General features: G+C 37.1%; 2 protein-coding genes across 8 annotated transcripts in view; one reads left to right on the top strand and one right to left on the bottom strand.

Annotated features, from left to right (window-relative positions):
- Positions 1-5,247, top strand: part of LOC126831905 (serine/threonine-protein kinase tousled-like 2) — a 36,169-nt gene extending 30,922 nt beyond the window's left edge. For all 6 annotated transcript variants that reach the window (XM_050562571.1, XM_050562567.1, XM_050562569.2 and 3 more), the window contains exons 18-19: positions 141-241; positions 782-5,247. In XM_050562571.1, coding sequence (XP_050418528.1) covers positions 141-241; positions 782-920 — 240 coding nt within the window. In that variant the 3' untranslated portion in view covers positions 921-5,247. The remainder of the gene's footprint in view (positions 1-140; positions 242-781) is intronic.
- Positions 5,248-14,183: 8,936 nt separating this feature from the next.
- LOC126831918 (ankyrin repeat domain-containing protein 24) overlaps positions 14,184-26,860 on the bottom strand; it is a 118,696-nt gene continuing 106,019 nt past the window's right edge. For both annotated transcript variants that reach the window (XM_050562592.2, XM_050562591.1), the window contains exons 4-6: positions 26,163-26,292; positions 25,382-25,522; positions 14,184-21,509 (exon numbers count right to left, since the gene is read on the bottom strand). In XM_050562592.2, the coding sequence (XP_050418549.1) occupies positions 20,974-21,509; positions 25,382-25,522; positions 26,163-26,292 (807 nt within the window). In that variant the 3' untranslated portion in view covers positions 14,184-20,973. The remainder of the gene's footprint in view (positions 21,510-25,381; positions 25,523-26,162; positions 26,293-26,860) is intronic.

The following is a 26,860-nucleotide window of genomic DNA, read 5'->3' as shown; positions in this document are numbered from 1 at the left end:
TTTTAACTAGATTGATTTATTGTTATATTAAAATAATCACAACAGTTGTATGTTTCATTTTAGATAACTTGAGCTGGTTTGTAAGATACATGTAACTTTTTTTACTTATATATGTTAACTGATGACTATTTTCATTTCAGTCATTTATTAGGAAATGTTTACAATATAAAAAAGAATATCGACCGGATGTTTTGAACCTAGGTGTAGATGATTATTTGAAACCAGCATCTTTAAAATCAAAGTAAGTTTTGCTGTTGTAAGATTCAGAACAAATCTTTGTGTGATACATGAGGTCTTGACAGATTGAATTTCAATTTGTGATTGTGTGAAAGCTGCTATTCATGACATATTATTCATCCTCACTTAGCACTTTTGGCCATAGGAAAATAAACAATTTGGGAATTCTTACTGCTGCTGTAGTTTGGCGTTCGGATTAGAGAAGAACCAAGCTAAATGGTTGATGAATAGGAGATGCTTGCTTTTTGTTCTGAATTAATAAAATTGCAACCTAGTGACACAGAATTCTGTCCTGTCGATCCTGGTGGTGTGTTACTGTACTCTGTGGGTTTTAATGCAAGTGGTCCAATTGATGTGCTTTATGTCATAATATTTTGTCAATGAGTGGTGTGGATTTGATCCAAGACTTAGGGTGGGGTCCTCCCATTGCCTCCCACTGCTGCAGACCCTGAAATAAAAATTAGATCATGTGTTAGTCCCAAAATGACCTAGTTTGTTTGAAGTGGATGTTAAACCTAAACCCCCTTTTCTTTCTTTTTTTCAGGCACAACATAGATTTTATACAAAGTGGAATGTCTGGTGCTGGTGGTAATTCACAATCTCAATCATCCCAGTCACTTCAGGCTCCTACACTCAGTCTCTCACAGTCACCCGCATTTACTTTTGGCGATAAATTCTCCTAGTCGTAGCCATCACTTCACTGGATGTTCTTATCTTCTGACTTTAGTTCTTCATTGGTTAATTAAATTAAAGAGCCATGGATACTACAATTATTATTATTATTAATCTTGCGGCAACGTTCTTCATTTTGCTATGATAGTGGAAATATTTTCTGAAAGTACAGAGAAATCTATATGTTATAGCTAACCGCATCCCTAATTCTATAATCCTTCATTCTTTGATGTCAAATGTGATCTTAGAAATTTTAAAAAGGATGTTACGGTAAACATCACCTTGTATTGTGCACACCTATTTAACAATGTTATCTTTCAAGCTGTGATGAGCAACAAAAAAAAGAAAAAAAACCCAATTGTGGATATTGAGCTTTATCTTCAACAACTTATCAACAACAAATTATCTGCCCCTGATTTGTTTCCAGGGGCAGACAAGACGTTCAACAAGTTGTGTACATGTCGAAATAAAGGTGAAACTGAATTGTGAATATTATTAAACATCTTGCCCCTGCCCCCCGTCGTACCCCAACTTGGACAAGTATTTGATGCTTAAGTCTTAAGACATTGTTATTATATATATATATATATTCAAGTTTGAAATAAGACAGCACAAGAGGCACATAATAAACCTGTATTGTCAGTGTTTATCTTCTGCTGATAAAAAAAAAAACGTTTGTAAGATCTGTGCTTGAATCCAGTCATCAAATATGTTATTAGGATGTGTGTGTGTATATCGTGTTGTTATGACCGATCAATTGAGTAACGAACGACTAGTGTGTGAGATTATTACGTGTGTTTGCAGTAATGGGACATCGAATGTGTAAATTCAGATAAAATGACTCCTGGCATGGATTTCAGTAATTTTAAAAATGGTGTAATTTTATGGAAATTTGTTTTGTGTTGATTTATTTATTAGAATATATTTTAATATCTGATTATCAACGTATGTGTTTTAGATATAAATTCTTTTAATGAGGGCATAAAATTGTATAATAATCATTTCTATTTTCTTTTTCTGTTAGGGCATACAAAAACATTCTGGTTCTCGGACAATTCTTCCAAAATATCTGATGCAGGAGGGAAGTTTTCAAAGAAAGCATGGGACAATTAAAATGGTTCTGACCGTCCATCAGTCCGTCACACTTTTGGGACACAAAACCTCGGCTTCTGATTGAGCTAGAGTTTTCAAACTTGGTGTAGGTGTTTATTAGGTGAATTCCTTGACTGAGTTCGATGAGCATATTCTCCTTAAGCTAAGCAGAGATACGCAATTTGATTGGTCACTGCTTTAGGACACAATACAAATACTTGTTGTATAGTTTCATTACAACAATACCTTGACTCAGTTTGGATTTTTGAGTCAGGTTAAGCAGAGTGATGAGCAAATTGATTGGTTGAGACTTGACAACTTTGATTCTAATAGAGTGAGAATGGTGAAACTTGGCATATATCATTACATCAATACCATGACTAAGTTTGATAATGTGCATTTCCTGTAGTTTCATTACATCAATACGACATGTACCTTGACTTAGTTCAATAATGAACATTTTCTGCATCTGTCTAAGCACTGATAAACAAAATGATCATTACTTTATAAAAAGATAAATATGCAATTAAGAAATGTGTGTCATCTTATTACTTTTTCAATTTGTCAGGGAACATCAGCCACACTGTTGGCTTGTTTTTCTTGTGCATGATTTACATGTATCATAAGCATCACATTATAAGACACTGTTTTATGTCATCAGGGCAATGAATGAATATTCAGTATCATTTATAATTGTGAATAGCATTAATCAGGGTTGTGTAATTAAGCCTATGATACACTTCCAGTTTGAATCAGAATTCCTTATGGTACAAATGTAATTCATGAAACTGTTTTATTTTTCTTAAATAAAAACGGATCATGCAGTTCGTTTTAAGTAATGCATCAGTATCTGAGAAACAGCATATTTTTTTTGTATGACCTTAATTCCAAAATGGAGGGCAATCTATAATATTCTTAAAGGTATTTTATTCTATAAAATTTATTTTAATTATTTATTTTATTTCACTTTTATGTTCAGCTATGGATCACATATCAGTCATTTCTTTTGGTCAATTTTAATTGTATATTTACATTTTAAAATTAGGGTTGTTGTTTTATTGAGTGAATTAACATTGTAACTGTAAACATGTCACCACAAATATAAAAAGAAAGGTTTATGAATATTGCTTTTACTTAAGTTATTTAAAATATTCTCTAGTAAAACTTATTAAAAAAAAACAAACAACATCCATCATTGGTTTGCTGATTGAAACATATCCAGTCACTCTCAAAATTTGAGGTGTTCTGTTGCCTTATTTTTTGGACTCAAAATTTCATTTAAAGTGTATTGAGTAGAAATCCCATTACCAGGCTTTCTTTGTTTATATAGATCTTTTGTATATATCAATTAAAATATAAATACCGTAATTAATTAGTTTTTGAGTTATCCCCATTAATTTACAAATTTAAGACTTCATCTGTACATTTGGGTTCGCCACTGTGTCATTCATGCATGTATGTTTCTGTTTGGTCATACTGAATCATGGGTTGTAATTAAATCTTTTATGTCGTTGATCACAATCGTGCATCTTTCAAACAATATCTGATTTTCACGACTAAGTTCATTTGATTTAATTATTTAACGTTTAATTAAGAACACAAAACCAAGATATCATGTGACTTGGATTCAGTCAGTTGGTGTTCACTTCTTTATATCATCTGAAAAAAACTTAATTCCTGCATGATCTAACATTTCCTCCCTCTGCTAAAGACCCCTACAAGAAAGAGAATTATTGAAATAAAATTGAACCATATGTTAGTCCCAAAATGACCTAGTTTGTGTCGAGTGGACAATAAACCCCATTTCTGTCTTTCTCTCTACGCTACTACCCCTGTTTAGAGTTCAATATTAATAATAAGCAATATTAGAAAAACACCTGGGGCCTTATTTATGAAAACAAAAAGCTAAAATATTTGAAGAAAATTGATCATTTATTGGCTAAGCTCTAAAATAAAAGCACAAATTTCTGATCTTGGCCAATGAACAACATGCCTTAAATATTTTAGTTACAATTTTCTTGAATAAGGCCCCTGAGTATAGACCATGAGAATTTAAACAGTAATAATAAACATTGTAAATTCCAAACTACTATGCACGTAGAATATATGAAATCTTTAAAAAAAACTCGAGTCGGAAAGGTTATTTTTAAAATTAAGGTTACTACATACATGTATTAGTCGTGAACAACTAAAGACCTAGGATTATTTTACTAGGTGAACCGTAATATATGTATAGTGTATATAGAAACATTGAAATACTGTGAGCATAAAACCTTTCTGACTGGGATAGTGTGAAGAAGCATTTATTCTCTCTTAGATTTAACTTGATATTCTGCTGTCTTAACAACTTTATATATAGATTTCCGACTTCTTATTTCAACACTCAGGCAGGTATCTTTATTTTATTTGAGTTACATGATAAAGATATGTGTGAGAGTATTGAAACATATATACAGTAATATAGCAAGAAGTAGTAAATCTATAAGTTGTGAATCTTTAATCTCTACTTCTGAATGTCATTTAAGGATATTATAGGCCTACTGTATTGTAATTATTATAATACATAATTTTTGTTATTGAGTGTATGAAGTAAAACACCTACCAAAATATGCAATATTGGTATACAGCAGTATGATATTTTGGAGGGTCTGATATTCCATACATCCACAATGGCCACATGTACATCTTAAGTGATTAGCCCTTTCATAAAAATCTTGAAAATTGTTCTTACTATGTAGATGTATGTGTTTCTAGAATCAATTTAGTATTTACTAGTACTACATGAAATATACTGATTTACCTGAGAAACATTGCCAAGAATATGTGTATTTGAAATAATATAAATGTTTATTTAAGAAATTACTGAAATCCTGTTGCGTGTGTGATTGTACCAGTGTATAATTACCTGAGTGTATGTGTATAGGTTATGAATGGTATTATTTGTATGTGGTTAAAACTTGTGTATAATTGTATAAATTACAAACTGGTTGTTTTAGAAACTTGACAGAATAAAAAAAAGAAAACCCTGTACAAAACTGTTTATTGATGACATTTTAATGAGAGCTTTACTTTTTTTTTGAATGGTGATGATTTTAAATGTGTGTTTTGCTGGGGAACGGTGGTGAACCATAGTGTTGGGTTTTTATATACCAAGTGATTTTACTTGTATGATAGAGAAGTGGACTGGATAGGTCCCCTCTCTTGTCAATATCTCCAAAAAATGAAATAATTAAAAGTGCTCTGTTACATTATGTGTTGTTTGTTCCTTGGGTCAAGATGAGTGCTTGTGGAGATATAGTTTTATTTTCTGTAAATAGAAGGGTACCTTTTTCCTTGCATCACCACGCAATACAAGTAGGTAGCTTAACACTCATGATTACTCACGGTAAGGTAGCCTTCTGTGACTTCTTTAGCTAAAGTAGCATCACCTGACTTCCATTAGCTAAGGTAGCCTTCTATGACTTCCATTAGTTAAGGTAGCTGTCGGTGACTTCCATTAGCTAAGATAGCATTCTGTGACTTGCATTACATGTATCTATGTCAGCTTTCCATGACTTCCATTAGATAAGTTAGCTTCCCGAAACTTCCATTAACTATGGTAGCCTTCTGTGACTTGCATTAGCTAAGTAAGCTTCAGATGATGTCCATTAGCTAAGGTAGTTTTGTGTGACAACTAAGTTAGCTTCCTATGACTTCCATCAGCTAAGATAGCTTCATATGACTTCCATTAGCTAAATGAGCTTCATTTGACTTCCATTAGTTAATTCAACATTTTGTGACATTCAGCTTTCCGGGACTTCCATTAAGTAAGGTAGCTTGTCATGACTTCCCTTAGCTATGTCGGCTTTCCATGACTTCCATTAGGTAAGTTGACTTCCATTAACTAAGGTAGCAAATTATACCCCGCTACACTTCCTATGACTTCCATTAGCTGAAAAAGCTTCAGGTGACTTCCATTAGCGAAGGTAGTTTTCTGTGACTTATATTAACTAAGGCAGCTTCCTGTCATTTCAGTTAGCTAAGGTAGCTTCCAGTGACTTCACTGGCTAAGGCAGCGTTCCGTGACTCCCATTAGCTTAGGTATCGTGGCTGGCGATAGCCTATATGTAGCCCATTTGGGTAGCTTAAAGGAGCCAAACTGCTTTGAATTAGGGTTGGGTTGGGGTTTTTTTTGTAAAAAAGTACTTAATTTTGTTGATGTGACAACCTCCATATGATGATTAAGGATTATGTGGAAGTCAGTTTGCTTAAAACTTTCAGTTTCAATCTTATAGAAACTTAACCACAGAAGTCATCATTTGTTCTACTGTAAAGTTCTTTGTTTGGATCATTGCAATGAATTACAACAATTTGTGATTACTACTGAGAAAGCAACTATTAGATAGAATGGGTTCGTCCATCCCCCACACCATTTGTACACAATGGGTCAATTCAAGTCCTGGGTTAATGTGGTGTAGTGTTTAACACCAGTTAGATCAGTGTAGCACTGGTGTAACGCTGTGCTAACTCAACCCCAGACCCCCTCTATATTTGAAATCAATCCGAGTTAAGGTCTGTGGTGTTGAGGTTGTGTTAAACATGGATATATTTACACAACATGAACACCAGTGTCGTATCTGTGTTACCCAAACACTAACTTTTTCCTGAGCCCCTCACTTTGTCTATATTTTCAATATCAGTTTCCCGAGTTAAGAAACAAATTTACATGAAAAAAATGTAAAGACAAGGAGCTTTGTGCAATTTTATTTCTAATTACATAAAAAAAAATGTGCGAAACAACAGGCGGCAAGAAGAGAATTTCTTTTAAGACTTTTAGATTTAGTTTTAAGGCTTAAAATGACATTTTTACCCAAAACTTAAAGATACATTATGGGAGATAAGATAAAGAGATGGCAGTTCTCGCTATAATAGTTAAAAACTAGATAGTGTAAAGGTAATTTGCTGAAAATTTCAGTCCAATTGATCCACTATGAGCCGAGAAAGAAACCGGTGAAAATTTTGCATAGTCTCGGTTATCATTACTAAAATCATTAATATAAACAGCATAGTCTCGATTATCCACTTTTTCTGATTTAATTATCTTTGGCCGTTAGCGGCATATAGGAATCTAATCCAGCCTATATCGAAGGCTAACCTTGACATCGAGAGTTTATTATGGTCTGGATAAGTTAATTAATGTCTAATTGATAATTTAGATAACATTTCAGGCCTAAAGAAAGACTTGTAATATGCAGATTTTGCTCTTGCATAATGCATGTTTAAGACAAAGAAATGTTGACTGCAAGCCTGCTGATTTACGAGAAATTTCAGATTGGAAATTTCGACTGAATAATGATCAAATGAGACTACAACAATTCTACATAGATCCTAGTTACTTAATTTCATTGAAGCGGTTATTTTTCCTCAATTGCCTTTCTTTTGCTGTTTTTTTATAATCCCACATTTTCATGTGGATGTATTATGCCATTGCCCCTGGACGTCCGTCCGTCCACAATTTGTTTGTGGAAACTCAACAGGTCACAATTTTTATCCGATTTTAATTTTGACGATACTTGGGATATAGGTCTGTCTCCCTAAGCTCTCGGTTCCTTTCGATATTGGTATATATCGGACCATAACTTCCTGGATCATGGCTCCTGATTGTACGCAAAATCACGTTTTTAGCTTGTGGACTCTCTAGAGGTCACAATTTTTGTCCAATATTTAAAAAAACATATAAATTGATCACCGTTACACCGTTTCGTGTAAATCGGACCAAAACTGTCGGATAAAATGGCCGCCCCTCGTATGCAAATAATGTAAGAAATATAGCATATCAAGGTGATGAAACTTTAAATTTATGTTTATATCACAAAGATCTTTGTACCTGTTGATAAATTTCTAGATTATGGCCACTGATTGTTCGTAAAATCGCACGTTTAGCTTGTGGACACCCTCGAAGTCACAATTTGTATTCAATTTTAAAAACCGTTTAAATGTATCCCCGTTACAAATCAATGAAGGTTGAGTTCGAATTTTGTAAAAATCTGACCGAAACTGACAGACAAAATGGCCGCTCCTTGTACACAAGGTTGTGGACACTCTAGAAGTCACAATTTTTATCCGATTTTGATGAAATTTGAAATGTATGTTTATAATCTAAAGATCGTGGTTCTTTATATTTTCGCATATCGGACTGTAACTGGATTATGGCCCCTGTTTGTATGAAAAAACCCTTTTTTTAGCTTGTGGACTCTAGCGGTCACAATTTTTATCCAATTTTAAAAAAAACTTATAAATTGATCACCGTTACACTCTCATGACGGTTGAGTTCCAATTTCGTGAAAATCGGATCAAAACTACCTGACAAAATGGCCGCTCTTTGTACGCAAATTGTGTAAAAGTATGTAATACGAAGGTTGTGGACACTCTAGCGGTCACAATTTTTATCCAATTTTGATGAAACTTAAAATATATGTTTATGTTCTCAGTCCCTGTCGATATTTGCGCATTTCAGACCATAACTCTCTGGATTATGACCCCTGATTGAACGAAAAGTGACTTTTGTTTTTAGCTTGTTCTCTATCCATCTCGTGCAAAAGGTGGGCGGGCGTATCCTGCCTGGCAACCGCTGGTTTTTTTTTAAGTTGGCCAGCTCATCCAAATAACAGAAGACAAAAACACAGTGCAACATTTAAAGATAACACTACTGTTATAGGTCTTTTTTATTTTCCACCAGTGTTAACACTGGTATTAACCTAGTTTAGACACTGGTGTAAACACTAGTGCTAAATCGAGGGGCTCAGGTTAAGGTACTGAAAAGAACACCAGTTATACACCACTACAACACAACCTTAACACGAGAGTAACTCGGGACTTGAATTGACCCAATGACTCTATTATGGGTTTGGTCTTAATGTAGACGTTCATTAGTTGAATGGACTTACTGAGTTAGGCGATGCACATTTTCTGCTAAGTCAAATCAGTTGGCTGTCATTTCCTTTGGAACACAATAACTCTGCATCTAATTGAGCTAGAATGTGCATTTGGTAAATATCGCGGCGGAGTTCGATGATGATCCTTTTCCGCTTTGGCTTTGCAGAAATCAGTAATTTAATTTGTCACATGTTAAATATTCGATTGCTGAATGGCTTAAACAGGTTTTTTTTTTCTTTTCTTTTTTTTTAATACCTGTGGGTGACGTAGAAAACAAGGAAGACACGTAAATCAGAGTTGCCTCCCATCAACTGTAAATCAATCTTATTTTTTATTTTTTTTATATTATGGAGTTGCCCCCATTTGTTGAAACCATGAATTCTTTTTTTATAAGCTTACTCACGGAGAGTGACGCCCCGGGATTTAGTGCCGTTAAACAATGCATTATAGAGCGCGGAAGACGTTTGTTATAACTTGGACAAGAAATCTCATCTCTCATTGTCTCAATCCTCCGCGAAACACGTCAGGAGGCCTATATCTCGCCTTTTTTTTTTACAAATGTATAAATCATTAAATGTCATCCCAAAATTTTGCAAACATTACACTCTCCTTAAGCGTTCAACAGTAAATAACTGAAGATTCTCAACTTAGCAAAGACCCCCCCCCCCCCCCTCTGCTTACCTAAATTTCGTTTCGTCATTATACTGAGCGCCATGGAAAAAGCATCACTTAGTTTTTCGTATAACGAAATGATCCTGTAAACATATCTTATTTATTTTGCTTCTTATTGTGAACAATATTCAAATGGGAACACATCAATAACAACACATTTGTACACTTATGGATGTTTAATCTGTAATCAAGGGTACAAAGTCAGAGGGGTCAAAACTAAAAGTACTTGTCAGCGAGTAATGGAAGGAAACCTGAAAACACAGACACAGAGAAAACCCACTACGCTTGAAGTTCCAATGGCAAGACTATACTGAGCGCCATGGAAAACGCATCACTTAGTTTTTCGTATAACAAAATGATCCTGTAAACATATCTTATTTATTTTGCTTCTTATTGTGAACAATATTCAAATGGGAACATATCAATAACAACACATTTGTACACTTATGGATGTTTAATCTGTAATCAACGGTACAAAATCAGAGGGGTCAAAATCAAAAGTATGACACAGATGTCAGTAGCGCGTGTGTCCTCCACGGGTTCTTACGCACGCTGTGCAGCAACGTCGCATGGAATTTACCAATGTTTGAAAGAAGGCCTGGTGCAAATTGTTCCATTCTTGGACAAGAGCAGCTTCTAAAGCAGCAATGGTGTGCACCTGTGGTCTCCGATACAGACGGCGTCCATTCTCATCCCAGACATGTTCTATCGGTGCCATGTCCGGAGACATGGCTGGCCAGGCCAAGACTTTGATGTTGTTAGCAGCCAGGTAGTCCATACTAAAACGGGCGGTATGCGTACGTGCATTATCCTGTTGGAAGTGCTGAAGTTGTGGGCGCGCTCGAAACATCGGAACAACAATTGGTTGCAAGATCTCATCACGGTAGGCTACAGCATTAACGCGACCCCTGCAAATGTGTAGGGCGGTCCGGTGATGAAATGTGAAGCCTCCCCACATTATTACACTTCCCCCACCCCATCGATTCGTTTCAAAGACGCAGCAGTCTGCAAGACGTCTCCACACACGTTGACGGCCATCAGCGTGATAAAGATGAAAGCGACTCTCATCACTTAAGAGCACACTTTGCCAGTCTACTCTGCTCCATGTCTGGTGTCCTTGAGCCCATATCAAACGCCGCTGACGGTGAGGATAGCTCCAACATAAGGTCGTCGTGCACGGAGTCCTACTTCTCTTAGACGACGTCTTACGGTGTTGGCACCTGTTCGAGTCGCTGGGCGGAATCTGTCACGCAGATGAGTGACCCGGATGTAGCGATCTTGAGCCTGGGTTGTAACGCGTTGTGGACCAGGACGTTGACAGTCACGTGTTGATCCAGTAACTCGAACACGTTCCACCAACCTTACATTAGTGGACTGATGACAATTGAAGTGTCTGGCAATAGCACGTGTAGACATGCCTGCCCGGGACATTCCCATGGCTTCATTCCGTTGATTTTCAGTAAGCCTCGGCATCTCTAGCTCGATTCCTTCACACGTCCAACTGCACATAAAGTTGAAAACATGCTTTTAAAGGGCTCACACACAATGCTGCACGTGAATATTGCGTTTGGGAGTATTGTGTGAAACAATAGTTCATAGTATGGCATAATATTATACATACAAAACCACCTAGTAATAAAATATTTGGGAAAAAAAAGTGATGCGTTTTCCATGGCGCTCAGTATATATGAGCGAGTTACGTAAATTTGTGCTTTACCCTATATTTAGACTTAAGTGGCTTCTGCCAAGCTTTTTAGCAGAAGGGGGTGTATATTTAACAGGTAGGATCTTACAGAGACTGACACGCGACCGTTTAGCAGTAAAAAGTTGTCCAGTAAAATCGACAAAGATTCCAATAGAGTGGTTCCTGAACGTACAGGTCGAGTGTAATGAGACCCACGTTCAGAGCTGAACTACTCCCAAATAAAAGGGTAAATTGAACTTCCACAACTTGGCGACTTTAACCCTTCATTAAAAGGCCAATGGATTGAACCTGTACCATATATTCCTTCTGAACAAAGGGCCTGGTTATATGGAAGGGGCTAGCCCTGAAATGTGAGACAGCCCTGGGACCCCGAGTCTGCTAACTGAACTGTTTATTTAAACCAAGCTATTTTACCTCATCTCTATCGGCTAAAAATGAAGGATTATCCCGATTTGGTGTTTATATGAAAAGGTCAGCCCTTGTAAGAAAACCGAGCTAACCAATTTAACAGTTTATATGACACAGGGTCATAAATGAAATGAACACTGGCACGCGTTGACCCGTTTTTAAGTCTTGAAATATGTTTAAATGAAAAGTGAGCTGGCCCTTTTAACCAGGCTTCCCGACCGTTTGAAAGGGTCTGCCAGCCTACTTCCCTTATAAATACCATTCTATAAATCAAACTTTATTTAAATATAAGGGCAGGGCTCGTTTAGATAAGCTAACTCGCCAACAAGGGTTAGACCTTTCCATATAAACAGGTCCTTAGAGACCCGCTACCAAAACGGAGACAGATAGCTATCATTTAGTTTTCGAGCTATAGTTTCGTACGCCACACAGTATTTGAGGCTAATAATTTGGTCATCCTATAGCGGGGGCTGGGGAATTGGCCTAGTGGTGTAGAGTGTCGCGCTTCGACCTCCAGCTAGCCGGTCGCCTCTGACTTGTGGTTGTGGTTTCGATCCCTGGTGTGAGCGTATGTGGGTTGGAGATAGGGGCGCCTTCTCAACCTCGTGGGTTTACTCCGGTTTCCTCCACAGGAAAGACCCATTCTGAACATCTGAGACACGCTACCTGCGGAGAAGTATCTCAGACACAGTCAATAGCCATGATATCCATATCACGTGATCTACACATCACAGGTCATGACATTGACGTCAATGGGTCATGAGGTCAACATTGTAAACAATAGGTTTATCTTTAGCATTGTGTCCGTTGCACCCATAAAGACTATATAATTCGTACAGTCCCAACATGTTTTCTCTTCTTCCAATGATTTTTCAACAAAAAATAACATCTACAACTCATAAAATTGACGTTGTCTTCAATGACAGCGTCTGCGAGGGTTGTTCATAGAGGCCGCCATATTACACTATTTTGTGCGTAGGTCGGGTCTATTTCAGATATACATAATCAATTCTGTTGATGTTTTTAGCAATGAGATTGACTAATAGTTAATGTGTTTCAGTTCTAAAACAAATATTTTAAACTTTAACGCAAATTTAGAAAATAGCCAAATTCTGGCTGGGATTACTGAGCAAAATGGCCATTCACTGTATACGTTCGAAAAAAAATCTAGCCACCAATTAATTTTCGTACGTTAGTTACGTACGAGGAAAGACCCCTATGCGTGCGCTAAGATGATACAAATGAAAATAAGACAACTTATCGGTGGAAGCGAACGTTAAATACTAAGAACAACAACGTCAATCTAGTTGTCCGGTACCTCTTACTTACGGTTGTGGTTTAGATCTCTAGGCCTGCGATACACCCTCGGTGGAAGCGGACGTTAAACCCCAAGAACAACAACCACACGGCATACAGAGACCTATATAAAGCCTGAAATGTTATATAAACTATTAATTAGACATTTATTAACACGAAAAGACCTTGATCAATTCTCGATGCTATCATATGTGTCTGATTTCACTGGATTTGAATCTGAATTGCTGCTCAACGCTCCCGTCTTCATTAGCCCAGTTCGGAGCAGAACAGTAGGACGTTAAACCCCATTTCATTTCATTTTATTTCTGCTCAACGCTCAAGATAATCTAATCCAAAAATGGATAATCGTACCGACTTTAGTAATGATGATCCAGGCTAGGCCTAAAATTCAAACGCTCATATCTCGGTTCAGAGTGGACCAACTTGACTGAAATTTTCAGTAAATTCCCTTGACATTATTTAGTTTGTAACTATTAGTGAGAACTGTCAGCTCTTTAACTAATCTTCCATAATGTCCCTTTAAGTTGATTAGAATAGATGATATCCTGTATGAGGACACCAAGTTTTTTCGCAGTTAATTTTTTCAAAGAGTGTACAATTTGTCGTGCTAGGTTGAGTACACAAGCTGCACAAGACACTTTATCGGAGGTATGGCATTGGCACATAGAATACATTTCATTTAAAATAATTTCCTAGTCTTTTGAAATTTCGAAATTTTTACAGAAAGTTTTTTATTTTGAAAATAATCATGGAGTTTCTTATAACAATTTCTTGTAATCAAAGTATTTTCATCACGGTTAATATATAATTATCATTGAGGCCATATGGGAAAATGGTCTGGAATTTAGTTATCCTGCATATCTACCTGCGCTGTTCTCTGTCTACCTGCGCTGTTCTCTGTTCGCACCCAATCAAAAGCCGCCGATTGTTGTTAAATAGATCGATTGAAGTATTCGTAATATTGTGAAGATGACAATCCTCGGACGGCTTAGCTTTTGAAATGGCTTTAATTAAGATAATTCCAGAACACCCCGTATTCGAAACGTCGTTTTTTTTAGTCTTCAAACGAAGTTTTCTTAACCATTTTAGCCGCCAATTATATATCGCGAAAAATCCATAGAAAAATTTGCGTAACAGAATGAATTAATTGAATCAAACCCACAGCTAGTTTTAAAAGTTTTTATTTTAAAGAAAAATGGAAAATTAGTTTTATTTTGTAGAAATAAATTATTCAATACAGACAATTATGGTGCTATAGTAATAATAGATTGGGTAAATTTACATATACAAAATTAAATCATCTCAAGGGACATGTCGGCTAGGAAAAAACGAATACAGACTTCAGTGAATAAGCACCCCGTAGACAAGTTTGGAATGGAAATTCATTGTCTTGCCATAGTTGGGAATAGTGTAGTTTATGGGCTGACAATTTGAAAATAAGAAAATTAAACATATAAAAGTCGACAAGTATTCAATTTCTTATAAGCGAAATGTCCCTTTAACATCAATAAAGACGGTTGACATGGACTTTACAAGATTGCACGTGATATGAATAAAGTGAGATAGAATACAGCGAAAAAAATCTTTATCCAAGAAAATAAACAAAATGGATAAAACTCTGAACAACTGATAGCATGTTTCTTAAATGCAATATCAATCATTGTGTAGAAAAGACAAAAATTGATTCAAAGTATTACGCTCTATAATTAGGTTCAAATAACACATGCATGTAAAATAACACAAGCATGTCAAATTACAAATCCATTTGAAATAACAAATATGTTTCAATTAATTATTCGGATCGGGAACTAACCAATTTGAAAACCAAAAACCACCAGGCCCAAAGCATTCAGCCTACAAAAAGAATCCTAAAAATTTTGACAACTTACTGAGAGACATGGGTTGGTCAGGTACCGTGTATGTGGGCCTTATAGAGAGTCATTTCGGGACTAATATATGGCATGTTTTTATTTCCATTATTCTCTTGCGCGCACCAGTATTAAAAAGTAGTCCAAATCTGGGTTACCCTGAGCCCCCCCTCCCCGTCCCCATGACATTAAATAGGCGCCCCACCATCACCCCAACAACCCAACCATGACATTAGACAAGCGAACTCACATAGTCTGGACCGAACCCACGATTTGCATAGTTAACTGGCCGTATAGTCTACAGGGCAATCTTTAGAGTGTAATAATACCGAGGATGAATATTACCAGGAGCGTGGATATGTCATTTTGATTTAACATACACACACATAACCAACAAGACCAGGATGACACCAGACAGAATCAATTATGACACTTTCCAGTACTTCATGTTTGGATAGACAGGAAGTTGGCACCACGCATGGTTTAGAAGAGCCTAGACGGGTAAAACTACTGAACAGCAGGGATTTCGCTTAAAATATCCTTTAGGTCTTGTAAATTGTGACTATTTAATATCTTAACGACATGAGAATGGTTTTAGTTAATGGATCTATACTAACTCACAGACTGGACAATTATGATTAGCTATTGTCGCAGAGTTTCGAATCTCGGTTATTTAAAGGGTAATTTCTCAGTGGGCGTTTTCAGATGTCTACGCAGTCGACTCTTAAAGGTTTCGGTTTCAACATTACGTCCATATCCGATTTCTAATGCACCCATTACTACGAACGATCGGTACACGACATCTATATTCCAAGGCAGTCTATGGCGTCTAAGGAATCCGAAACTACATGGACTATCGCCGCCATCTTAGAATTGTGACGTCATATTAGAAATCGAAGTCTGTCAATCGATTATCCATTGTCCAAGGAATAAGCATGCCAAAGTTTCATGTCGATTGTACTTGGCTTTTTTTTTTGAAGAATAGCCCCAAAAAGAGAGAGAGAAATAGAGTGAGATGCGGTTTACCGTCCACTCGACACAAACAAGATCATTTCGGGACTAACATATTGTTCAATTTTATTTCAGTAATTCGCTTGCGCGTAGGTGTCTTTAGCTGTAGGAGGAAACTGACGGACCCAGAAACCCACGAGGTTGGACAGGCGATCCTAATTCTTGTCACGTACAAAACCATGTGATTTGACGCGCACCTAACTCCTCGCCCATTGAAGAACAACAAAAAAACAGAATATAAGCTTAAAAATAGACCAAACTGATTTTATATAATCTCGGTATAATTTTTTTTTTCTTTTTTAAATGATTCTCGTACTGCATGAAAACATCTTAATATCGCACGTCATACTTCTATTTGCAGAGAAATAACAAATAAGATATGATATCGTTTAAATAACAAGTAATCTTTCTTTTCTTGAAGATTTCGCTGTGTCAACCAGACTTTGTCTTAAGTCGATTTTTGATTGATCTACAGATCAGATTAAAGAAGGCTTCTCAGATAAAATTTTAATGGAATAAAACTGGTCAAATCCGTTTGTAGGTCTCCCTGGCGAGAAATGCAAACGTTCAGTTGCATGTGTGATCGGCGACAAGATTTCAATTCAACAACTATGACATAGTCTATATGACCATGCCTTGATGCCTACAACTAAGTGTCACATGATTCGCCATGTTGAAATGACTATGAAAATGAATTATCCTACACGTGTGCCCATTTAATTATATAGCCTCCTTTGTAGTTCAATAGAAGATGTTCATATCTCATAAATGAAATGTGGTTTACCATATATAGAGCTAAATCTCGCGCCAGTTTAAAAATGTCAGGACCACTGAGTTGCTACAAGTCATTGTTAATAGAGTTTATCTCATATTTTTCCTGACGCGAAACAAATGATCATTATCACATATTTTATCCACAACGCTGGGAGAGATAGGGAGAAATGGGGTTTAACATCCAGTCGACAAAAACTAGGTCATTTCGGTACTAATACATGGTTCAATTTGATTTCAATAATTCGTAGGGGTCTTCAGCAGTAGGAGGAAACCAGAGGACCCGGAGAAAACCCACGAGGTTGGGCAGGCGATCCTATTCCTAGTCACGTACAAGCGGGGAATCGACTAAATGACAGATCTTATGATACAGTGCGCACGCTCTAACCATTCGACCATCCCCACCCCCTCCACAACACTGGGACAGCAATTTTCAGTTTTAACAAGTTCAGCATCTCTAGAACAACCTCATGGTGGCCAGCGAGCTCCATCAAGTTGCGCACATGGACGGTGGATACCGGTGACAAACAAACTGTCTACAAAAGAGAAGAGATTAAGAGAAGGGGCCAACAATCAAAATAAAGTGGGCCTGCTTTTCTACAGACACCCGAATGGGTTATCCTTTGGAAAATATCTCGGCAATATCCGATGTACAGTTTGCTAGAAATATTGTTTTCCATTTTGAACGTATAGACAGGATTGGTATAATGAACGTTGACAACACCCCTTCTTATTTAGTGTTTCATTTTCGTTTCGGTAAAAGGTGTACGCCTAGCTTTTGCACAGTCTTGGGTTTTTACCGTGGATTTCGTATTATCGACAGGAGATGAGTCTTTTAAGACTGACTTGAATCAGAAATGGGAAGGTCACGCCAATAAATGACTAGTGTGATATGTTAATAATTGTGAAAAATTCCGTGGAATATTTGATTTCTTCTCCATACCACTGGGGATACCGAGAATGTAAGTCACAGTGATAAGATGAAAAATATAATGACCCTAAAAAGTACTGGTTAAAACGAGATCAACAATGGTTAAATTGATACAGAAGTTTCCCCCCGGAGTATAATTAAGTTGGCGACAAGCAAAACCTTTTTTAGTTCACAAAATACGGCTGAAACTTGGAAACATAATACTTGGCCTTAATGCTCTGAGATCGAATTTAACATACGGGATACTCGATTGTCACCATTTTTTGGATTCAGATAATTTAATTCCGAAAAGTTAATTAGAATTAAGGTTGTGAGGTCACCCATTGTAAAGTCTCGTAAACAACTAAATTTAGTTTATATGATGATTACCCCAGGTTTGTCATAAAATTATATTCTGAATAACGTCATATGAATAGATTGAAAACCCCAGGTTTCTCACAGAATTATAACTCGCTATAACGTCACATGAGTAGATTGATAACCGCAAGTTTCTCACAGAATCATACTCTGAATAACGTCAAATGGATAGATTGATAACCTCATGTTTCTCACAGAATCACACGCGGTATAACGTCATATGAATAGATTGAAAACCCCAGGTTTCACACAGAATGATACACGGTATAACGTCACAAGAATAGATTGTTAAGCCCAGGTTTCACAAAGAATCATATTCGGACTAACGTTATATGTTAGATTGATTATAACCTCGTAGTTGCCACAGAATCATACTCGGTATAACGTCCTATGAATAGATTGAAAACCCCATGATTCTCACAGAATTATACTCGGTATAACGTCATATGAATAAATTGTTAACCCCAGGTTTCTCATAGAATCATACTCGGAATAACGTCATATGAATAGTTTGAGAATCACGTAGTTGCCACAGAATGATACCCTGAATAACCCCATGTTTCTCACAGAATGATACTCGGAATAACGGCATAATCGTATCTTTTTATGAAAATAAAACAAACATATAAACTATATAATTGAGCGCCATTAGAACATCTCTCTAAACTTAATTAGTATATCTTGAACAAGAACATACAAAACAAACTTTAAAATATTTACATTAAAACAGGTACATTCACCCCATTTACATAAGATTTGCAATAAAATTATGCAGGATATTCAAATGTTTCACATTTTAACAAAGAAAATAACCAATTGTCATACATTTGTAAAACAATAATATCACAACCGTTTTATATATGATCAATGACATATGCAATAAAAAATAGTAATACCGATTTAAGTGGCAATTTACATAAATTCGAGACCGAAAAAAAAGCTCTCTAGTGAATGGCTAAATTATTGGGGAATAAATTCGTAATAAAATGAAACTGGGTGTGTTTGTTGGTTTATAGCAGAAAAAAATGTCGCCACTGATTGGCTTGTTGGGTTGGGGGGGGGGGACGGTTACAGTGTTCTTTCGGTTTGGTATCCGAAATCAATTACAGATTTAGATAGGAAGGTAATCATATCAGGCCTGCTTTGGATAATCGCTGGGATACCAGGAACCTTAAACCAACAAACGCACCAGCAAACGCCCTTTATTCGCCACCCTACAAAGAGACATTAACATTCGCACCAAGAATATAAATTTTTTATAAAACCGTACACAAAATAATGTTAGCCACAGGTGTTTCTCGTGAGCGTTCTTTAAACACTTTTTAAATTACTATAGAACATTTGTATGAGTCGTAAATTAAAAATTTTAATCGTGTATTTCTCAGCAACGGCTAGACAGACTGTTCTCACAGTTTTGCATACAATTTAATTTGAATATTTCCGACATAACCATATAAGCACATCACTCCAGACCGAAAAGAATAGAGCTATGAACAAGTTTTACTGTAATTTAAATTCAACCGATCCCTGTTATTTTATTGTATTGATTTGTAATGTACTCGATGTCCAATAGAATCAATTGTAATCGATGAACAATAGAATTGTAATCGATGAACAATAGAATTGTAATCGATGAACAATAAAATTGTAATCGATGAACAATAAATTGGAATCGATGAACAATAGAATTGTAATCGATGAACAATAGAATTGTAATCGATGAACAACAAAATCGATTATATCGATGATAAATACGATTGTAATTGATGAACAACAGAATTGTAATCGATGAACAATCGAATTGTAATCGATGAACAATCGAATTGTAATCGATGAACAATGCAATTATAATCGATGAACAACAAAATCGATTGCAATCAATGAATAACAGGATCGATTGTAATTGATTATAATCGATGAATAATAGAAATATCGACCAACGTAACAAAATTACGGTATTAAGATATGCAAAACCAACGTGGAGAATAAAACGATAAAGTCGCTGATCGCCATTTGAGTGATTTTGAATCCCTAGCAAATCATTCAATTATTTTTTAGAATTGTCAGATATCCTCTCACAGTCTCATATAACAACTTTCGGTCTTCGAAGGAATTAGTAGTCAGCGGAAATTCGCCCGTGTATCTGTTATCACTCGTTACTTTCGTCACTTCCGTTTCTTCAAATCGGCGTTGCGCATCTATCGTAGCAATGACCTCTGTGTTGAAATTATATTTGGAACGTGTTTAACCATGTGATAATGGCTGACACCAATATTTCCTTTATTTAAGCCGTGGAATATTATATATTGTCCGAAATATGCACAACAAAGATCAGTGACTCTAAATAAGGTGAATAAAGTAAATAAACATGAATGAGCTACACAATTTAAAGGTACTGAGCAAATATCACCGAAGCCGAACACTAGAAATGTTTTAAAAACAAACATGAAGAATAAAGACCTCGGTTTTCTCTTTGAGATGTTCTTGAATCCATTTTGACACTTCTATCTTTTAACAATCCCTGCAGGCTACGTCTGAAATCTTAAACTCACTTCCACCACATTAGCTAATTGGGGAGCTGGATGTTTACTATTCAAATTAGTCTTCCATATTAACACATACGGGACCCGATTAAAAACTTGAGAATCTCCGCGTAATGAAAAGGTCATGGTGCTCCCACGTATATGTAATTCAAAACGACACTAAGCCGCAAAATCGTTTATTATTAATATCCTTGTCGTATATGTATACATGTTGTTTTGTTGTAATCAATCGTGGGACCACTTTTACGGGGCCTTGTTCAACTGCACAATTTGAACCATGGTAAATAAAACACTGGCAAAAACTCGACTATCCCCCTCCCTTGGAGCCCTATATGCACTTGCTAAATGCACATGCATATCCTTTCTAAATGGTTAATCCCGAACACATAGTAATTATCACCCTTGATTCCAGACGATTCATGTAGGCTACCGAACACGACACATTTTTTATGGACGACCACAGTTTCGCATCATTCAGTGCACAAATACACACTTTCTCTGTCGTCGACCGCGTCCTACATGAATTCCAAGTTCACTTTGTCTGGCCATGAATTCTTCCTCGTCGTACGGTAGTGTTATCTCCACTTTAGGAATATCGTCTGCACTGACCGGTCGCCTAAGACTCGGGGGAGAATTCACCGGGGACAAGACACCAGGGAGTACAGGACTTGACACACAACGAGCAATAACAGCGAACGGACTTCCGGGTTCCCCAAGGCTTAATCCAATGTTTTCGTTATTACATGGCAACATTTTCTTGATTTTTTTACGCAACGATTGTCTTTTATGGGACTGTCTCTGCTGTGGGCTAGTACCAGAAAATATATCTGAGGCAAGGTCAGGGACACTGCTACACCGTTCTGTTGCTTGGGCTAATCTGCTCCGCTGAAGAAATCGTTTGGTGTTTGAAAATTTGGAAATGGCTTCTGCACAATCTTTCCTCCCACAATACCTTGCCCATTCTTCTGCACACAACTTTCTTCCATGATCTCTTAATTTTGGATCAGCACCTGAAAAGATTTGTAAAATAAAATGTTATAACGTTCACATAGACACATGGAGAGACGCGCCAAGGTTTTTAAGTTATTTTTTGTTACTCTGTGTAGGTGGGTAGCGTCTTACGGGGTCTAATCGCCGCTCCCGTTCCGTTCTGTTCTCCTACTCTTCTACTTCCCGTGGAAAGTTCTTTTTTTTTGCTGGAAGTTCGTTATGTTTAGTGGTTCTCTACTGTAGTGTTTGTTTTGTCTCTATTTGACTGTATAATTTTTCTATATTGTCTAACGGAAAGGCGATGGAAAGGCCAGTAGAGTTTGATCGCACTGATTCGCTACGAATTTTCTCTGGGAAGGTGGGGGTGGATGACCGAATGGTTAGCGCGTGCGCGCTGTTTCATGTCCGTCATTTAGTCAACTGACGGGGTTTCGATTCCCCGGTTGTACGTGAAAAAGAGTAGGATCGCCTGTTAAACCTCGTGGGTTTTCTCCGAGTCCTCCGATTTTCACCCACTGCTAAAGACCCCTACGCACAAGAGAATTACTGAAATAAAATTGAACCATGTTGGTTCCAAAATCACCTAGTTTGTGTCGAGTGGACGTTAAACCCCATTTCTCTCTCTGGGAAGAAATGGAATGTGGTTTAACGTCCAATGAGGTCAGGAACGTGACTTTAATCATTGCCACGTATAAGCCTTGGATCAAGACCAGGATACTTCACTCGGGCAAATCAAATAGGTTTAAAGGTCCTACTTTGCTGCACCAATCGGCCTAACATATGTCATGCGGTGTGCTATCTGGGCGTTTTCCTCCGGGCAGTGACATTTCCGCCTACGTTTCGTTGAATTCTAACAGCCAAGGATTTTTTTTCCTTGCACACCAATGTGTCTATGGGACCTATGTTATTTCATCCCATCTGACCGAAAATCCCGAAGCACTTTCTGGGCCAACCCCCTGGTTAATCTCGATCACCCAGAACCTCCTAGTCTTCAACGTACTTCCGTGTCGGTTGCAAACATTTGCTTAAAAGTTCCGTTGCCCATGCGTACCCGTGAGTTTATTGTGTGTTTTGTTTAAGTGGTTGATTATCCAGTAAATCTCGTCAAGTCAGGTAAGAGTTGTAACCCTCCCCAAAATAAATTCAACAATTCATGCATTAATATAAACAAACAGGAATCGTGACGACGAACGATTAATAAAAAAACATAGCTATGGACCTTGAAGAGAGAAATTTTACAATAAAAAAAGAGTGTTGGATATTGAACAGGCAATGCAAATATATTTTCTGAAACGGCAATTCTTTAATTAATTTCATGGGCGTCGACATCTTGCTTTAGGGTTAGTTACCTCCCTTAGATTCTGTTCATGATAATATAAAGACCGGATAATCTAGCCAAAGACCTAGTTATTCTCAAATGTTGACAACCCATCCAGACTGCTATTCGTAGAATACTTGTCTGAATAAAAGAGACTAGTCCTTCATTCACTGGACTACCGTAGCTCCCTCGCTCGGAAGAATGGAATGTAAACACGGCAGATAATAGGAAAAGAAAGAAATCGGGTTTAACGTCTCGTTATATTGAGACTAACATACGGTTATATTTTTTCTTTTGTCACGTGTGCAATTATTTTGTTTACATTAATAATCGTTGTCATTCGTCGATCTATGAATTAATATAATTTAACGTGTTAGTACGTCAGGTGGTCTTCAATTGTAGGCACATTATTTCGAATCAAATATCGCTAACTATGTGAAATTTACAGCTGATCTCTTTGCTCAACATCGTTATTTACGTTATTATTTAGACTAGAAATTCACCATTAATAACGGAAGCTGTTAATTACAGATCGCTAACCATTTTTACGTACGGAAGTTGAAAGGAATCGCCGTATGCGACCCTCTGTTATTTACGTCACACAACCTTTTGAAGTGGTCATTAATGGATGTACGGTTCACCTTTTGAACAACCAGACATGATGACGGCGAGTTCTTACTTAAAAACTACTAATTGGTCTCCTTGTTAAGATTATTAGAAAATGCCTAATTACTTCCTAAATTGAGTCGCGGACGAATTTTGACTTTTAGTATTTAAATATAAAGCTTTTGTGAGTACAGACATTCCTTAATACGCCCACTTTCAAATAAGAGAGCGGAAACCTAGTAATTTATGAGAAATACCAGTAGAATGAAATGTTAGAAGTGTCCCCAGGTAGAATTAAAAACATTTGAAAGTCTACTGGGATGGCATTTCAGTTGTCATATTACATTGATTGAAAGTGGTGTCTCAAAACCTCAGTATATACAAGTAGCCTACTACAAGCAGTGCTTTAGATGTTGAATTCTAGCTGGCCAATACACTTGTTTATCCCGTTTGCACCGACCGGGCTAATTAAGACGGGCCTATGTCAAGGCTTACTCTTAATTTCAATTCCAATATGTAGCCTATTACAAACAATGCTTTAGATGTAGAATTCTAGATGGCCCATACACTTGTTTATCCCGTAATGGAGTTTAACCTCCCCCTGTTTTGCATCGACCGGGCTAATTAAGACGGGCTTGTGCCATGCATTGTGCTATGATGGAAATTTTGTCCGGACAGTGGCACTACGGCTTACTCTTAATTTCAATTCCAACTGCCAAGTGATCTTTTACGTGCACGCCATTGTGTACACGGGAGCTCGGTTTCTTGTCCCACCCGAACGACTAGACGCTGCCCTTGTCTTGCCCTCCGCCCTGTACCACTGACAATCCCGAGCAACTTTCTTCGCCGACACCGAGGCTCTCTGGCCCATACTCTTAATTTTGACTTAGATTGACTGGTGCTCAAAGTCAATCCTGTACATAAGGATAATAATTTGTATCCTCTCATTTATTTGGTTCATGGAATTGCCGATTTATTTCACATTTTAGTGTACAGAAAGGATGTTTTTCTTTAGTTAGTATTCGATGCACTTCGGTACAGCCGTGCCGATTCGCGTAGTCTACGACAGGTCATTGCCCTAACGAGTGCGCTACATCCACAAAAGGTTGATTCAATAGCCGGTGACGATAGATAAAAATACGTCCATGTAAACACAATCAAAGACTGTTTCTTCTTTTTCTGATACACATCAAACTAAAAGGGTCAAACTTCGCTTCAGTCAAAACGTCCACATTTTGGTCATAACGGCGATCTTTTTAGCCAAACCGGCTAAATATTTCATCAAAGCGACCACATTCTATTCAAAACGGCCATATAAGGAAATATCTCAACCAATTACGACAGATGAAACATATTCGCTGTGTTTTATTACGCCATGATTCTACTCACACTACCCAAGTTATAGGGATTGACAGAACTGTGACAGGACTGTATTCCGTGCCACCCGATTTCATTTCTGTCAATTCGGATCGTTCTCGGCTTAAAGGGCAATATTGGTGTCAATCAGTATCACATTTGTGATAGAACTGGTTAAACATGTTCCAAATATAATTTTAATCAGTAATAGAAATAGTCCGTACGATCCCTTGTTTTTATTCATTCTATACTTAATAAAAACATGGTAATCCACGGACTTTTTCTATTTTTCTCATTTTCTCTTATCTAGTGACAGCCAATTATTTTTTTTTTTTTTAATTGTCAGATATGCTCCCACTGTCTCATATAACAACTTTTGTTTTTCGAAGGAATTATTAGTGAGCAGAAATTCGCCCGTGTATTTGTTATCACTCGTCACTTTAGTCAGTTATATAGCAGGATAACTCGTGTTTTCCTTTTGCGTTCGTCACTTCCATTTCTTGCGAGCGATCTTCATAACGCATCTATCGTAGCAATGATCGCTGTGTTAAAATTATGCTTGGAACGAGTTTAACCAGTTCTATCACAGCAATATTGTCCTTTAATACTTACCAGCATATAGAAGGAGTCTCGAACAATCTGTACGACCTTGTATGGCGGCTTTCATTAAAGCTGTAAAGCCGAGTTTATTGGCATGGTCTATTCTAATGCCTTTATATTCTTGTAATAATAACCTAACTACGTCTGTGTGACCTAGAAAAAAAAGAACATTATGCACTTTATTTCCATTTGACCAAAGCCCTCCACAACTTTTAGACATAAACATAAAATAACAGATGCCATTGTTCTTGAAATCTTTACAATACCCCGTACATTTCTAATCGGAACAAAATACAGATTCTATTTCGTTTCGTTATTTAATATTCACAATTTCATTTTACTCGTGGAGGCTATCGAAAGTATTAGAAGTACCGTATTTACCGTAGTAGTGGAGCTGTGAAATATGACCCAGTACTCTTTAAAGATGCATATTATGTAAGAGCTAAATCTACCTACCATAGATCTTTATTTTGGCTTAGATTATGGTTTAGGTTATGAATGGGTTGGAACCCTCTTGTCATTTAATAATTCAATGATAAAATGGATGATCGAGACTTGATTTATTATTGTAGTAATGGTACTTGTCTATCGCGACGTTTGACAAAACTTCAAACCCTCATAACTTAGCCCAGAATAAAGTTATTTGACTGAAATTTTCATTATCTATTTTTGAACGATTATAGCAAGAACGACCGACCCTTTATCTAATTCTTACATAATGCTTCTTTAGGGTAAAAACTTTAATGTCCTATAAACCTGTTGTACTAATCTAATTGGTGTTAATGTATCAAACCTGCTTGAGCGGCAAATATCAATGGGGAATTTCCTTCCTTATCTGGTATATTAATATCAATTTCCGGTGCATCGGAAAGAATGTCAATGGCGGGATACAGTCCTGCAGCGCAGATGTGGCTCATCCCCGTCTGTAATACAAACAAACAAGTAATATGAAACAAAATGAAATCAAATAAAATGAGGTTTCATGGCTGAATGGAGACGGGGGATTGGTGACCCCAAGATAGATTATCAGGTATGCCATTGTGTCAACTGGCATGGTTTCGATTTCCAGTTTGAGGGGTCGCCTGTCCGACCTCGTGGGTTTGCGCTAGGTCCTCCGCTTCCCCCCACTGTTAAAGACAAATGCGTGCAAACAAATTATTAAAATTAAATTAAACCATATGTTGGTCCCCAAATGAGACGGGATAAGTAATACGTAGCATATATTTAACTGGTTAATGTAAAAATGTCGTCCTGATTTAAAACCAATTAAGGTCTTTGTCCTACATGGGATCTTGTGAATATTACCGGTGAAATTATAGCTTTTCCTGCTACATACACCCGGCGGACGCCCCTCACCCACCCGCCATCGGGACCCAGGGGGCGCACCGGTCGGCATACGCGTGAGCCGACTCAATTATGTACGAGTCACAGATCGTAATGTACAATGACTGCTTCGATTTAAACCAGTAGCTCTTAGTGCTGCGCAACTAA

This window comes from Patella vulgata, chromosome 9 (assembly GCF_932274485.2).
Source record: "Patella vulgata chromosome 9, xgPatVulg1.2, whole genome shotgun sequence".
In the NCBI taxonomy this organism is placed as follows: Eukaryota; Metazoa; Mollusca; class Gastropoda; family Patellidae; genus Patella; species Patella vulgata.
Note: the sequence above shows the minus strand (reverse complement) of the source record. Positions and strands in the feature narration are given on the sequence as shown.